The 14,409-nt window shown below is 39.4% G+C and overlaps 1 protein-coding gene across 1 annotated transcript in view; it reads right to left on the minus strand.

The window, feature by feature from the left end:
- LOC118757862 (uncharacterized) overlaps positions 1-11,526 on the minus strand; it is a 128,467-nt gene extending 116,941 nt beyond the window's left edge. Inside the window, 1 exon segment of the mRNA XM_058664203.1 lies at positions 11,433-11,526. Within this exon segment, the coding sequence (XP_058520186.1) occupies positions 11,433-11,526 (94 nt within the window).
- Positions 11,527-14,409: the final 2,883 nt, after the last annotated feature.

The raw sequence follows: 14,409 nt of genomic DNA on the forward strand, positions 1-14,409 counted from the left end.
ACTTGGAATTCAAAGAAGATGCTAGGTTCTTGTAAATCTTGAAGTTTCATTTGTGACATTTTCAAAAATGTGAAATTTTATCGTAAATAACTTGGCACAGAATTAAACTATTAAATTATTTCAAGGTATAAGTGAAATTAATGTGCTATTGTCTGCAAAGTATCTTCATATTCTTGTGCTTTAGACCATCATTCATCAAATTTCTCGCTGCTTTTAGCTGGTAAGTGTTTTGTATTTGTTCTAAAGGCATTTGAGTGATTTTATGTTAATAACAGAGTCGAATCTAAAATGTGTTATAACAACAAAATATTTTGTTTCAGATATTTTTAGCCATCCTTGAAAAAGCATCCAAGAATTCAAAGGTTTTGAATTTTGGGGTTTCCTTCTTATGAGGAATATAAGCAGAGAAAGATAATTTTCAGAAACACAATTATTCTCTTGAAATCTGAGAATCTTTCCGAGGACGAATGAGGAACTAGGGACTTCTAGATCTTGGCACATGGTCACACATTGAAGAAGTTACTCTGGAGACAGAAAATACAACTGAAAGGACCTGAGAGAGTGAGTGAGGTTAGGGAAGTGAAAGAGACTGACCACCTACGGATAGACTCTTGCCTGTATTTATCCAGGGGACCTGTATAATGGAGACTAGCATACTGAGAAATGAAAATACATTACAGCATACATCTCTGCTCCTGAATAAAAGATGAACTCCCAATAAAACTGTTAAGAGTATCTTGACAGTACAATGCTGGCTTTTCTACCATTGTCTATTCTATAATATTGTTATGAGGTGCAGGCAGTGATACCCAGCACCCATTGACATTGGGCAAATGAAATGTGGCTGTGTCCCCTACCTTCTCCTGAAAGTGGGTCCTGACAGCAATGGAATGTTAACTCCATCCTCAGCCACTCCCCCCCACCACCTAGGCATTTGCTCCTGTTCACCTGTGACTCACCTATCAACTGAGAGGGGACAGTATTGCATTGTTGTGTAACCACTCCCCTCACAAGCCCCTTTAAAGGGCCCATGAAGCAGGTGTGGGCTCGCTCTCTCTTTCTGGTCAGGTGCTTCCGTTACTCTGGCACCTCTGCTCTTGGCTGACCCAGGACAGGTAATCCCCTGAGCATGGTCCCTGTGTAGTGCTTAGATTGGACAATGGATGTAGTAATGTTGTTTTTGGTTTGTGTGCTATCAGGAGTTCCAGGAGAGGTGAGGCCTAGCATTGATGGAATGTGGGCAGAGAAGCCAGGGAAAGGTGAATGTCTGCAGCTTTGTGTGTCCAGGTTATTCATTGCATGTCTCTTAGGATAGCTTATGTTGTTGGGGAAACTGGGACATGGGTCTTCAGCTTAACTGATGGATTTAAGGATAATGACCATTTGTTCCTCTTTGGATTTTATTTGGTTGGATTATGATTGGTTGGGTTGCCATATGGACTTGTGATTTGCTATTTCTAGTATGTTCTATTATCACCAAACTTGGTTAATAAGGACTCCTTAATAAACCTTAAACATGTCTGGTGTGATCTCGCTCGCATCCCGTAACGATATCAGGACACATTTATTTAACAGAATGATGGACTTGTGATTGTTATTGAGCACAGTACTGTTGAAATGACACAGAAGAATCAGTGTATGGGGTGGGTGAAAGGGGAAATCTGTGAGCCTACAGAACTATATTATGAAAAAAAATTACTAATCTGAGGCAAACTCTATGTGGACTTTGACAATGTGATATGAAAAAAAATGTTACATTGTCTTGTTTTCTTTTTTCTTTTTTTTTTTTTTTTTTTTACATTGTCTTGTTTTCAATGTTTTATTCTCAACTTTCAAAGCTTTCAGACACGACAAGGCAATTTGCCCAGTGTGCCTTTCAGGATCAGTAGTAAGAGGCTGAAGAGCATAGAAACTGCTAGAAACCAGGGAAAATCAAGTGGCCCAATAGTGTCAGCCTGAACTTTTGAGTTCTGATGTCAATAAAACTGATTGTCATTGTATGACTTGAACATTCTTTCCCCTCTTGGCAATTCTTTGTTTGGTATGTCAATAAACCCAATAAAAAGCAAGCTTACTATTAAGAATTTATTGCATAATTTAAGGAAAGACATGCTGAGGCTCATCAGCTTTGTCTTTACTAGAAATGTGATTGTGAATGACAGATACCTAAACTACTGAGAAGGCAAATCAAGTGAAATGCAGAATTTGCTCTAAAAGATTTCAGAGAGAAAACGATGGTAAATAAGGTGAAACAATAATGATAAAGTATTGGTAGTTATTCATTGCAGATAGATTCTTCCAACATCTGTCTTTTCTTTCCATAATAAACACAACAAATTAATGAACAATTATAACATGAGCAACAGAGAAATTCAGTCAGGATTTTCACTCTACATCCACTCCCACACATCTAGTCTTTTTGCTTATTAATTTGTCTATTCACTTATAGCTACACATCTCTAACCACTCTGACTAGGTCATGACAAACTTAAATTATTTTGCCTAATGCATGTGTATACATATTTGTAATTTTGGCTAAATGCTATGCTAAATCTGTTCAAAAGCAAAATTCTTTCATGAATATTTTGCTTTAAACTGGCATTTTCTCTTTTGTGCTCACTTTTGTAGAAATAATATTCACCCCTTTATTTGATGTATTGATACTAAAGTTTCACATTATGTATAAAGCAATACATCGGGGGGGAAATTGAGCTGTGTTTCAGAAACAAGATTGTAAGTCCTTGGTAAGCTATTTTTCTCAACAGTCTTAAGTTGAGGAGGATTTAAGGATTTATTCTGCCTTTCAGCATTAGCTTCATAAATACTTGTCCGCTCTTTTTATAAGTAAAGAAAGAAGTCCTTTAAGTGGATAACTCAGCACCTGGAGTGCCCTAGATTCTGCAAAACATTTAGAAGAAATACAGCAATTCTGTCCCTGAAGCTTCTCATTTTAGGTTCACACAATTCAAACAATTCACATTCAGTTTTCTTCAATTAATAGGAAGGAAGACTTTTGGAAATCTTTTGATCTGAGACAACTTACTTTAAAGTTAGAAATCAAAAAAGGAGGAAAAAACTTTTGAAAAGTTAAATGGGAGGATCGGTGATAGGGGATATGTATTTAAAGTAGGACTATACAAAATTTTACCACATAGTTCAAAATCCAAAATAAAAATATATAGTAAAAGAAAAGTAGGAGCTATCAGTGCTAAGCAAATAAAAACTAGGGCAGAATGAAAGTGAACCTGTACAAAGAGAACACAGTGTCTGTGCACTGGGTCAAGGATACTGAAGCACACAGCTGCCACCATAGCCAAGAGGAAGGATACTGCAGGGCTGAAGTGCTGAGCTAACTCTTTCCCTGTTCATTGGTGCATGTTAAAACAGCTCAGTTTTGGTAGAGCATTTTCAGATTATCTTTACTATGAATAAAAAAATGAACATTTAAAAAAATAAAGTTTAAGGGGTGAACTTTTGCTTTAACCATTAAGAGACTGGTTGGGATGCCTGTACTGTCTCCAGTCCGGTCCTGATTCCAGCTTCCTGATAATCCCAGCACCCACACGGGGAGACCTGGATTGGATTCCTGACTCTTAGCTTTAACCAGGGACGCCCAGGAAGGAGTAAACTTGCAGTGGGTACCCACTCTTTGTCTCTATCTGCCTCATGCGCTCTCGCTCTCCTGCTCTCACTCTTGTCTTCAAACTCCTCATGTTAAATATAATAGATAAACATAGGAAGATTTTAAATAAACTTTGAGATTCTTTCCTGCATGCATGTATATTTTACAATTAGCATGAATGAGTAGTGCTTTCATTTGAAACATACTGAATCGAACTATTTATAGTAAATTTTACAGCAATTGATTTGTATAAATAGCAAAAATGAATTAGAGTTGCTAAACTCCTCTGAAAATACTTTTGCTCCAAGCTCACCTAGGAGGCATAAATTGCACAGTGAACCCATTTTGGGGTAGATAGGGATTTACTAATCCTTCATATCAAATGGACACTTTGGTATGAGCTAAACAAAATACCAACTAGAATGAAACAGTGAATATTTTATTTCTTATTAAAATATTTTGGTTCTTCATTGATAAAATTTCTTCCAAATCTTCACATGAATATTTGTTCACTAAAACAGTATGCAATGAGTGACAAAAATACTTGTAGAGATATTCTAAGTATAGACAAAACTATTACTTTTAGGCTTTGCTCAATAATTTTACTTATATGTTCTGAGTTCTTCTATATAGTAAAATTACAGAACTATGTAGGCTTTGAAATAAAGGGGAACAACAAATGATTCATTCAAAATAATTCATGGGCAAAATCCATGGACCAGAAAACAAAATTCTAGGCAGGCTTTTGGCTCCATCTGTCTAATGAGGGCCTGGATGTATTTTTTTAATGCATTTTAGTGATAGCTTGGCAAGATATAACAAAGCCTAGAAATGCTTCCAATTATCCATGTAGAGTGCCAGTCATATTTCATTTGTGACGCAGCACACCACAAGCTGTAATACCCCAGGAAAGCATTCAAAGATAAAGTGCTCTTTCTGTTTATTGAATTAAATCTCAGACTCTAAATATTTAAAGGTTTTAAACTTTTCTGGGGCTTATTTGAGCACCAAGCTCTTTTTCTTTTCATTTTCGTGCAAGTACCACCTGAGTTAATGCTCAGTAATTTTTGTTCTAACATTTTTTTCTCAGAAAAAATGTGAGATTCATTAAAAAACATGTAAAACTAATTGGTATACATAAATTATATATCACTTGTATGGTTTCTCCGTATCCAAAGCTCATCTGACATAATTAGAATTAAATTATTTAATTGCTAATTGGAATTCAATTATTCTGGTCTGAAGATGATACATGGGAAATGCAGAATGTAATGTCATTCTTGTTTCCAGATTTTGATGTTTATAATGTGAAGAATATATTACATAAGAATTGTGTGAATGAGGCCTGTGCAGACCAGGGCCAGACTACTATTGACACCTCTGAGTAGCTTACACATCCAGCCACTTGATGTCTTGTTAAAATTATTTTCATGGAAGATACTGCACATTCTTCATAAGCCTGTAATTATTCAAAACCATTTTGTAATTCCTATTTTTCTCACCCACAAAGATAAAATCACGTTTTATTCTTTAGCAGAATATCTTGTTTCTGACCAAAATTAGTACTGGCCAGTTTAGTGTATGTGATGCCGAAGCGAGCACAGTATTTGGGCAGTTTAATTAAGTAAATTTCTCACTAGGGGATGGCATCTGAATTGCATTTTTTTTTTTTTTTTTTTTGCTACCTCAAAAAAGAAAATTCACCCTCTAAGCACCAAGAGTTAGGTACTTCAAGGGTGTTCTATGTTCCAACTGACGTCAGTAAGCCAAAGCCAGGAATGCAGAACTTCATCAAGGTCTCCCACACTGATGAAGGGACCTAAACAGCTGAATTATCCTCCAGTTGTTTTCCAGACACATTAGCCAGAAGCTGGATTTGAAAAAGGAGTAGGGACTTTGACCTGTATTTCAATATGGGATGCTGGCATCAAGGCACTATCTTAGCTTAAACACCACAGTCCTGGCCCTTAAAGCTGACTTTGAAATCAGAGTGAATAGGTACTTTCTAAGCATACGCTTTCATGGGTAAATGATGATTATTCTCATTTTAATTTTCAGAGGCTTTTATCTTCAATAAACAGAATCTTCACCAAAAAATTAAAATAGTTTCGCCACTACTAAAAATGATGATATACATCAGGATAAGGATGTTTTTCCTTCAGTAAAATTGCCATGTGTTCTAATTAATGGAATGTTGCCATATAACATAAACAATAATTTCTCAAAATGGGAAATGTGTATGTAAATTTTAGTTTAAATTGAATAATTTGAAGTGTTCAGTCATTTATTCAAAATAGGTTTAGAGCAGATAGGTTTGTGCCAAGTAGAATACAAATCTCAATCCTTTAGGAACTCATTTTATTAAGCCAGTAGCTGGAAACTCAAGGTACTGACATGTTTTGAATGCTGTATTAGAGGAACCAAATTCGATCCAGGTACTGTGAGTATATTTCCAAATATTTTCTGTTCCATTATTGAGTAATCTTCTGTGAAATGTATTTATTTCATCAGCAAATATGCTCTTAAATCAACAAAACTTAAATTGTAAGATCTCCCCACCCTTTTTAATAAAAGATTTATTTTATTTTTATTGGAAAATCAGATATACAGAGAGGAGAGACAGAGAGGAAGATCTTCCATCCGATGATTCACTCCCCAAGTGAGTGCAACCGCTGGTGCTGTGCCGATCCAGAGCCAGGAGCCAGGAACTTCCTTCCAGGTCTCCCACACAGGTGCAGGGTCCCAAGGCTTTGAGCCGTCCTCAACTGCTTTCCCAGGCCACAAGCAGGGAGCTGGATAGGAAGTGGAGCTGCCGGGATTAGAACCAGTGCCCATATGGGATTCCGGAGTGTTCAAGGCGAGGACTTTAGCCACTAGGCCTTGGCTGCCAGGCCCAAGACCTCTCTTTTGCCTGGTATACTTGGGCATATGAGTTATGTTAGGCAGGTATTAAAACATTATGTTCACTGTCAGGCCTGGCGTGGTAGCCTAGTGGCTAGTGTTCTCGCCTTGCATCCACCAGGACCCGATATTCATATCCTGGCTGCTCCACTTCTCTTCTAGCTTCCTCGCTGTGGCCTGGGAAAGCAATAGAGGATGGCCAAAGCTTTGGGAGACCAGAAGCAGCTCTTGGTTCCTGGCTCCTAGCTTTGGATCAGCTCAGCTGTGGCTGTTGTGGCCAGTTGGGGAGGAACCAGCAGATGGAAGAGCTATCTGTGTAAATCTGACTTTCCAATGTAAAAAAAAATCTTTTTCAAAAAAAGCAGATTATGTTCTTTGTCTAAAAATTTAGTGATTTTTGTGGTACCTAACTCTTCATAAAATATATAATTTTTCTGGTTTAATTTTTACTCTAAACAGATTTTTGCACTTGCACATAAGCAATTTTGTGTATTAAGTTTTCTTAGCTTCAGAGCCATAGACGTGACTCCAGTGCACAGCAGCTTCTTTCCCAAACTTCCTTGCCTTGAGTCTAAATTATGAGATTTTTTGTCCAACTTTCCTTTCCCAGGTATTACTCATCTCTGAAATAATTTTTAAAATGTTCATGAATTTATCTTATGTAAAAGGTAGAAACAGAAAAGAACAGAGTGATGAAGGGAGGGAGAGAGAGAGAAATCTTACATCCTTAAATTGAGTTCATTCACCAAATACCAGCAAAGGCAGGCTCAGGTCTGTCCATATTCGAAGGCGAGTGTTTGGAACCGGGACGTGCTTCAGGGGAGACACAGGGAAAGCTCATTGTTCTTGGCTTTGTGCTGGGCATTCTCGCCATCTGAGAAGTGGGTCAGCATATAGAAGAACTCTTTCTTTCTCTGTTTAAATCTTTCAAAATAAGCAAATCTTTAAAAGAACCCCCTACATTGCCTGTCGCTCAGTTCTTTCACTCCTTATGTCCACAAGTCCTAACAATGAACTTCTCAGTAGATTTCCTTCCTTCTACAAGCTTAAAGGAAGAATCGGATCTCCTGCCTTCTCTGCCTGCACCTGCTGATCATGGCTCTTCCCATCGCTCTCCGTGCCAGTAAACACCTTCAATCCTTTTCTGTGACTTCTGCTTTCATCACACTATCTGATTTTCACTCTCCGCCTCCTTCTTCCCCTACTAACTTTTCAACTACGTTCATCACTATGTTATCCACTATGGTCTCCTCAACTCAAAATCATTAACTTATCCATCTCCACAGTATACTTTTGGCCACACAGACCTATTTATTTATAGCTTGTGGGAATTAGGACATGGGCACCCACTCGGGACTAATTAATCGAATGAGTATGGGATGCCTAGCCTTTAACCTGCATATATCTACCTTTAAAAAGAAGAGAGATTTATTTCTTTTCACTGCAAAGTCAGATATGCAGAAAGGAGGTGAGACAGAGAGCAAGGTCTTCCATCCGATGATTCACTCCCCAAGTGACCGCAGTGGCCAGTGCTGTGCCGATCCAAAGCCAGGTGCCAGGGACTTCCTCCAGGTCTCCCATGTGGCTGCAGGATCCTGAGGCTTTGGGATGTCCTTGAGTGCTTTCCCAGACCACAAGCATGGAGCTGGATAGAAAGCAGGGCTGCCAGAAAACAAATCGATGCCCATATTGGATCTTGGCATGGTCAAAGAGAGGACTTTAGCCGCTAGGCCAATATGTTGAGCCCTGTCTACCCTTCTAACAATACACCTCATCACAGACTATCCCCTCACTAGTACAATCATGTCCACAATGTCATAAACAAAAGTAGCAACAAAAACACCTCTATTTGTGAGCTGTCATGTTATCTTAAGATCATGGCTTTGAATGTTCTCAATTAATTTTATGACATGGTGAAAGATGTTTTCTCTGCTTTCAAAGGTGAAGAACTTGAGTATGAGACAGGTTTGGGGATTTACACAGGGAATGTCCAGCTGCAAAGTTGAAATCCACATTCAAACTTGTGTCCCCAAACCTGCACTGTTAACTGCTAAGCAGTATTCACTTATGTTTGTAGTTCCTCCAAACATTTTACTAGTGACACAAATATTTTGCAGTTATGCCTGTTTCTTCATAGATTTATCCACCCTTAGCTCTCCTGTAAGTCTCAGTTCAGTTACTATGCCCTTGAATCTGTTTCAAAATCTGTTTAGCATTTCAGAATATTCTCTGCCCTCCTTTGCATGCCCTGCCCACTTCTTCTGCATCCATCACACTATCTCTGAGCATTTATTTAACAGCACGTCTTCCTGAGACTTCACAGCTTCTGATGAATAACACTGTACTTTTAGTGCTCGCGTTTCCCAAAACCTTGTGCTGTAAATGCAACTTAGCAGGGGCTCACTCCATGTTTGTCAAATAACTAAGGAATAGAGTGTTATGAAGGGAAGTGGTACACAGTGGCTGAGTTGTTAGACAACAAAGGGATGAACCAGGACAGTTTGGGGATGCTATTGTAGAACAGCTTCAGCTGCTTCTTGCAATCTGCCCATCTCACATCAGCATGACAGTTTGACTCCTTGGTGCTCCACTTCTGAATCACCTTCTTGATTCCTGTGCCTGGGGAGGCAGTGGAGGATAGCTTGATTGCTGCTGTTACTTCTACCCATGTATAGAACCAGAATAGAGACCTGGATGGCTGCCTTTAGCGTGATGCTTCCCTGGACGTTGCAGTCATTTGGAGAGTGAACCAATGGATGGAAGATAGTTCGTGTTTTCTCTCTCTCTCTCTCTCTTTCTCTCTCTCTTTACCTTTTTCCCATTCTTCTCTGCCTCTCATTTTCCTCTTCAACCTCTGTGTTTTCATCTCACTGTATCTTTGCTTTTAAATAAATATATCTAATAATTGCAAATTATGTGACAGGTATGCCAGCATGGCTGAAGCGTGGCACAAAAGGGGAATGAAAGTTGAAAAGCCATATTATCTACATAAGAAAGGGGCAAATCACAGGAAGGCCCCTGCCCCTAAGACTTCCAACACAAATATCTAACATTTTTCTTTCTATGTGCCACAGGTCCTAATTGTTACATTCAGGAAGTAGGAAGTAACAAAGTTTCAAAGTTGAATCTTTTGAAATATATATATTTAGTTATTTTCATTTATTTGCTGAAGGAAAGTGAGAGTGAAAGCAAGAGCAAGTGGGCTTGGCAGCGTGGCCTAGTGGCTAAGGTCCTTGCCTTGAACCCATATGGCTGCTGGTTCTAATCCCGGCAGCTCCACTTCCTCTCTGTCTCTCCTCCTCTCAATCTCTTTAATTGCCCTGTCCATTCCCCAGATGCCTACAACTAGGAATCTAGAACTCAAAACAGATCTCTTATGCAAATCTAAGGACCCAGGCTGAACCAGAACACTTACCCGTCAATATTGCTTATTAAGAACTAATAATTGTCTTCTTTGTTAACATTTATTTTACTTTCAATTGTAAGGGCTACAGAGACAAGAGATAGGGAAGGGGAAAGAGAGGGGGAGGGAGAGAGAGATCTGCCATCAGCAGGTTCACTCTTCAAATGCCTGCAAAAACTGGAGCCTAAGCCAGGAGCCTGGAGCCCTTTCCTGGTCTCCCACATGGGGGAAGGGGCATTCTCCACTGTTTTCCCGGGCCATAAGCTGGATCGGAAGTGCAGCAGGCACCAAGACACAAATCAGTAACCATATGGAATACTGCATGGCAGAAAAGGCTTAGCCTACTACACCCTGGGGCTAGTCCCTAGAACTAATGATTTTCACAAGTGATACTTAGGTATGTTGCATAAATAATGCTTTTCAATGTGAAAAAAATGATGAAGTTTAGCAATTTTAATTTTCTATTAAAGCTGGACTAGGTTTGCAGACATTAACAGATTTTAATTACTTAGATGAGTCTGTATTTGTTAATGTCTGCAATGTGTTAACTGTTACGCTAGGCACCAGAGTGGCAGTGGCAAGCCATCAACACTGACCTTGCCCTCTAAGAAAATGAATAATTTAATAAAGAATCACAGTTGAGTGTGTTAAGTGCTGTGAAGATATGTTTCAGCAGCTTTTAACCTAATATGGAGTGATCAGGGAACGTTTCCATGTGGAAGAGATGTTTAAGTTGACACTAAAACAAACAAACAAACAAACAAAAAAACGAGTAAGAATCGAGGAGAAGGGGAGGGTGATGCCAAAATGTAAATCATTGGCAGCTGGCCTCCATGTGCTGAAACGATACGACTTCCAGAAATGAAACTGTAAAGGAAAGGGAAGGTAATGGCCAGTCATATTGAAGGTCCTGCCTCTCAATGTTCGCTATTCAATGTCAGGAAATAAAAGACACCAGAAATGTGATAGAAGATAAGGTATTTCAAGTTACAACAGTCCACTTAACAGAGGTGTAAAAAATACAATTTTTTCTGACTTAATTTTTGAGCTTCTGTCTGATGACTTACTGTATATGCTTTCGAGTAAATTTAATTCCAATGAGCAGATTTTTAGGCCGCTTCTTAAGAGTGTAGCCACATTAGGGCTTTTGGTGACTCTGCAAGGAGCACCATTCATGGCCTTATTTCTGAAATAAAGAGCATTCCTCATTTTTTTCTTTCATGTCCTATTTTTGAACTTGTGAATGTTTGTGTCAATTTCTGATAGAAGTGGGTTGCACAGAATGTATGTGGTGGTGTGGGAAAGAGAGGGCTCGGTTGTACTTTGTGTTGTACCAACACCACATACGATATGATCTATAACAGAAATCTCATTCACTGAAGTCCCGGAGAGCTTCAGAGAGCCCCAGGCTGCTATAGCAGGATCAATCCTGTTGAGGGTTTCTCTCTACTTCTGGGTGCCACCTGAGTGTCAGGTCCTCCAGAGTGGTGTGTGCTGTGTCCTTACCTGGCACCTGCAACAGAAGGGCTCTGAAGGCTGCCTTCAACCCACAACCCTTTTCCAAAGGTGTGAATCCTAGACGTTGTGAAGGAGCCCTCATGGCTTAGTCACCTGACAGTTGCTGCTGGTTTACCTCCGTGTTACTTTGATTGTGTCTTGGCCAGCAGTCGGTCATGTCTCAGCTTTTCATGGGCAGTGCATGTATATGCATCAGCAGTGACCCCTCTCTGCCTTTGGTGATGCTTTTTGAGGTGGTTTCTCTGCTGTCTCCCAGTTCCCTATTGGCCTTTGGGAAGCATGGCTTATCTCCATCCTACCCTCAGAAATGTAGCACTGTAATGGAGTACCTGAGTGCTTCTTCGGTCTGTACTGCCTGTTCTTAGGACAAATCCGTAGGGCTTCATGTCTAGTGCTGAAATCGAAAGCTAGTCATAGTCCACCCCTTACATTTGCTGTTTTCCTGCATGAAACACGACTGTTGTATCCTTACCTTTCTCTGGAGTTGCTTTGGGGGAAGGGATGTAGATACTAGTTTTTCTATGTAACATCCATCTCTTCTTGTGGCGCCCATCCTTTGCTCATGGTTTTCCAGCTTTGGCACTGTTGATAGTTTGCACCTTGGAATTGTGAGCACTTTTTATGCTGGGGACTGTCACCTATCCTCACAGATGGTAGGAGACATTTTGTCTTCTACCTGTTAGATTTCTAGTGCACAGTCACAGTTGCAACCAAAATGTTCCCAGACATTGCTAAATGTCTTATGATAGGAAATAGCAATAATTTTTTTTAGATTTATTTATTTTTATTACAAAGTCAGATATATACAGAGGAGGAGAGACAGAGAGGAAGATCTTTCGTGTGGTGATTCACTCCCAAGTGAGCCACACGGCCAGTGCTGCACCGATCCAAAGCTGGGAACTAGGAACCTCTTCCGGGTCTGCCACGCAGGTGCAGGGTCCCAAGGAGCTGGATGGGAAGTGGAGCTGCCGGGATTAGAACTGGCGCCCATATGGGATCCTGGGGCATTCAAGACAAGGACTTGAGCAGCTAGGCCATGCCGCCGGGCCCAGCAATAATTTTGTTTACTCTAGGACATAGTGGATAAATTGACAAAATGAGTAAAGTTTAAATACTTGCACTTTCATACCTGAAACTAGGTTTACTCTTGTGTTTTCTCTCTAATCTCAAGGATATTACAAATTGGCATCTTATATTTGCTGAACAGCTAAACGTGACCTTTTACCTTTGAGTAATGGTCCATTTGACACCATTGATGCTTCCATGACACAAATCAATATTTTCCACATTGTCTGCTGTAATAGTTTCATCAAACAGGTAAAGAGGATTGATGTTACAACTTTCTCATCAGCATGCTTATTTAAAATTTTATTTAAATGTAATGAAGCCCTTAGGAGTTATGTAACTGCCACTAATAAATGTATTGATTTGCTTACTTTTTGGCTCTCTCACCTTGAGCTCATTAATCATCAGACTTTGGGTTTAGAATCCCAAGGTGGCCTTATTCCTCTGTACTGCGAATGTGTCCTGTCTTCTACCCTCTGCCTCCTCTCCTCTGCCCTTTCTATTGTAGCAAAGGCAAAGTGGTTCTCAGAGTAAGCCTCTGAGAATCCTTGTTCAGATTAAGCTGCCTTTTTTTTGTTGAAATACACAACCCAGTATACAAACTAACTTCAAGGAACCTAATGCATCATGTTGATCTGTCTTAAAGCAGTGGAATTCCATCTACAGCCAAGCTCTCAGTAGTTTTACAATTAATTTATGGGACATCTGGGAATAGCGGGGGGGCGGGCAACTACTGAAAGGGGAATACAACTTTAAGTTTAATGCAAACTAATGTACAATCAATCAGTTGTATTGAAAAAAGAGATAACTGAAGCTGTTATGAATATATACTGGTCTAGTTTATTTTACTGTTCTTACCATAAATGTCTGGATTTCTGCATTATTATAAACAGGGATCTAAAGCATTGCAGCCAGTTTTATGGGGTAAACAAAGCATTAATAGGAGCCACAAAATTAGGTGCAATAACGAAATTTCAATAGAAGGTATTTATCCTAGCTCATTCTGAAAATCCAACACACAGCTAACCTGGTAGCATAATTGAAGTGCACATAACACAAAAATTATTTTGTATAAAAGCCCTCAGACAGGATGAAGACGTAAAAGGTCACTTCTAGAGTAAATTGAAGTTAATTAAAATCATACTTAAAATTGGCAGAAATTATGTTTTTCCTCAAGGCTTGATTTACTTTGGAAATACCAAAGGACTACGATTTTCCATGTATAGTGGGCATTTAATAAGCATACTTTGAATATGTTTGTGTTTTTCTGGCATAATAAGTACACAGAAGCGAAAACAAAATTTGTTACAGCTTAATGTAAGATCATACAAATTACGTTTGTAGTAAAAGCACATGATTCAGCTATTAAATGTAATCATGGTTGAAGTTGAAGAGAAAGCTGTGGCATGTTCACAAATGGTTACTGCACGTGGAATAGGTTCTTGATGAAATTCTCCTGCTGGTGTACATACCATTGTAGAATCCATTCTGTGTAAATATGGAGTGGACTATAAGACTCAATTTATAAGGCATAAGATATGGACGACATGAAGGAATATCATACCTGATCTCACATTGCAAGGGTTCGCCATTTCCCTCCTGCTAATATTCCCTCTAGTTCTTCTTTTCCTTGTTCTGTGAAGCTAGCTGCCATGTTTCAGGTGCTTTATGGAGAGTCTTTTTTTTTTTTTTTTTTTTTTTAAGATATCTTTATTTTTAGTAGAAAGGTGGATATAGAGAGAGGAGGAGAGACAGAGAGGAAGAGCTTCCATCCGATGGTTCACTCCCCAAGCGGTGGCAACGGCTGGAACTGAGCCAATCCAAAGTCAGGAGCCAGGAGCTCTTCCAGGTCTCCTACGCGGATGCAGGGTCCCCAAGGCTTTGGGCCGGCCTTAACTGC

The sequence above is a fragment of the Ochotona princeps genome, chromosome 5 (assembly GCF_030435755.1).
Source record: "Ochotona princeps isolate mOchPri1 chromosome 5, mOchPri1.hap1, whole genome shotgun sequence".
Classification (NCBI taxonomy): Eukaryota; Metazoa; Chordata; class Mammalia; order Lagomorpha; family Ochotonidae; genus Ochotona; species Ochotona princeps.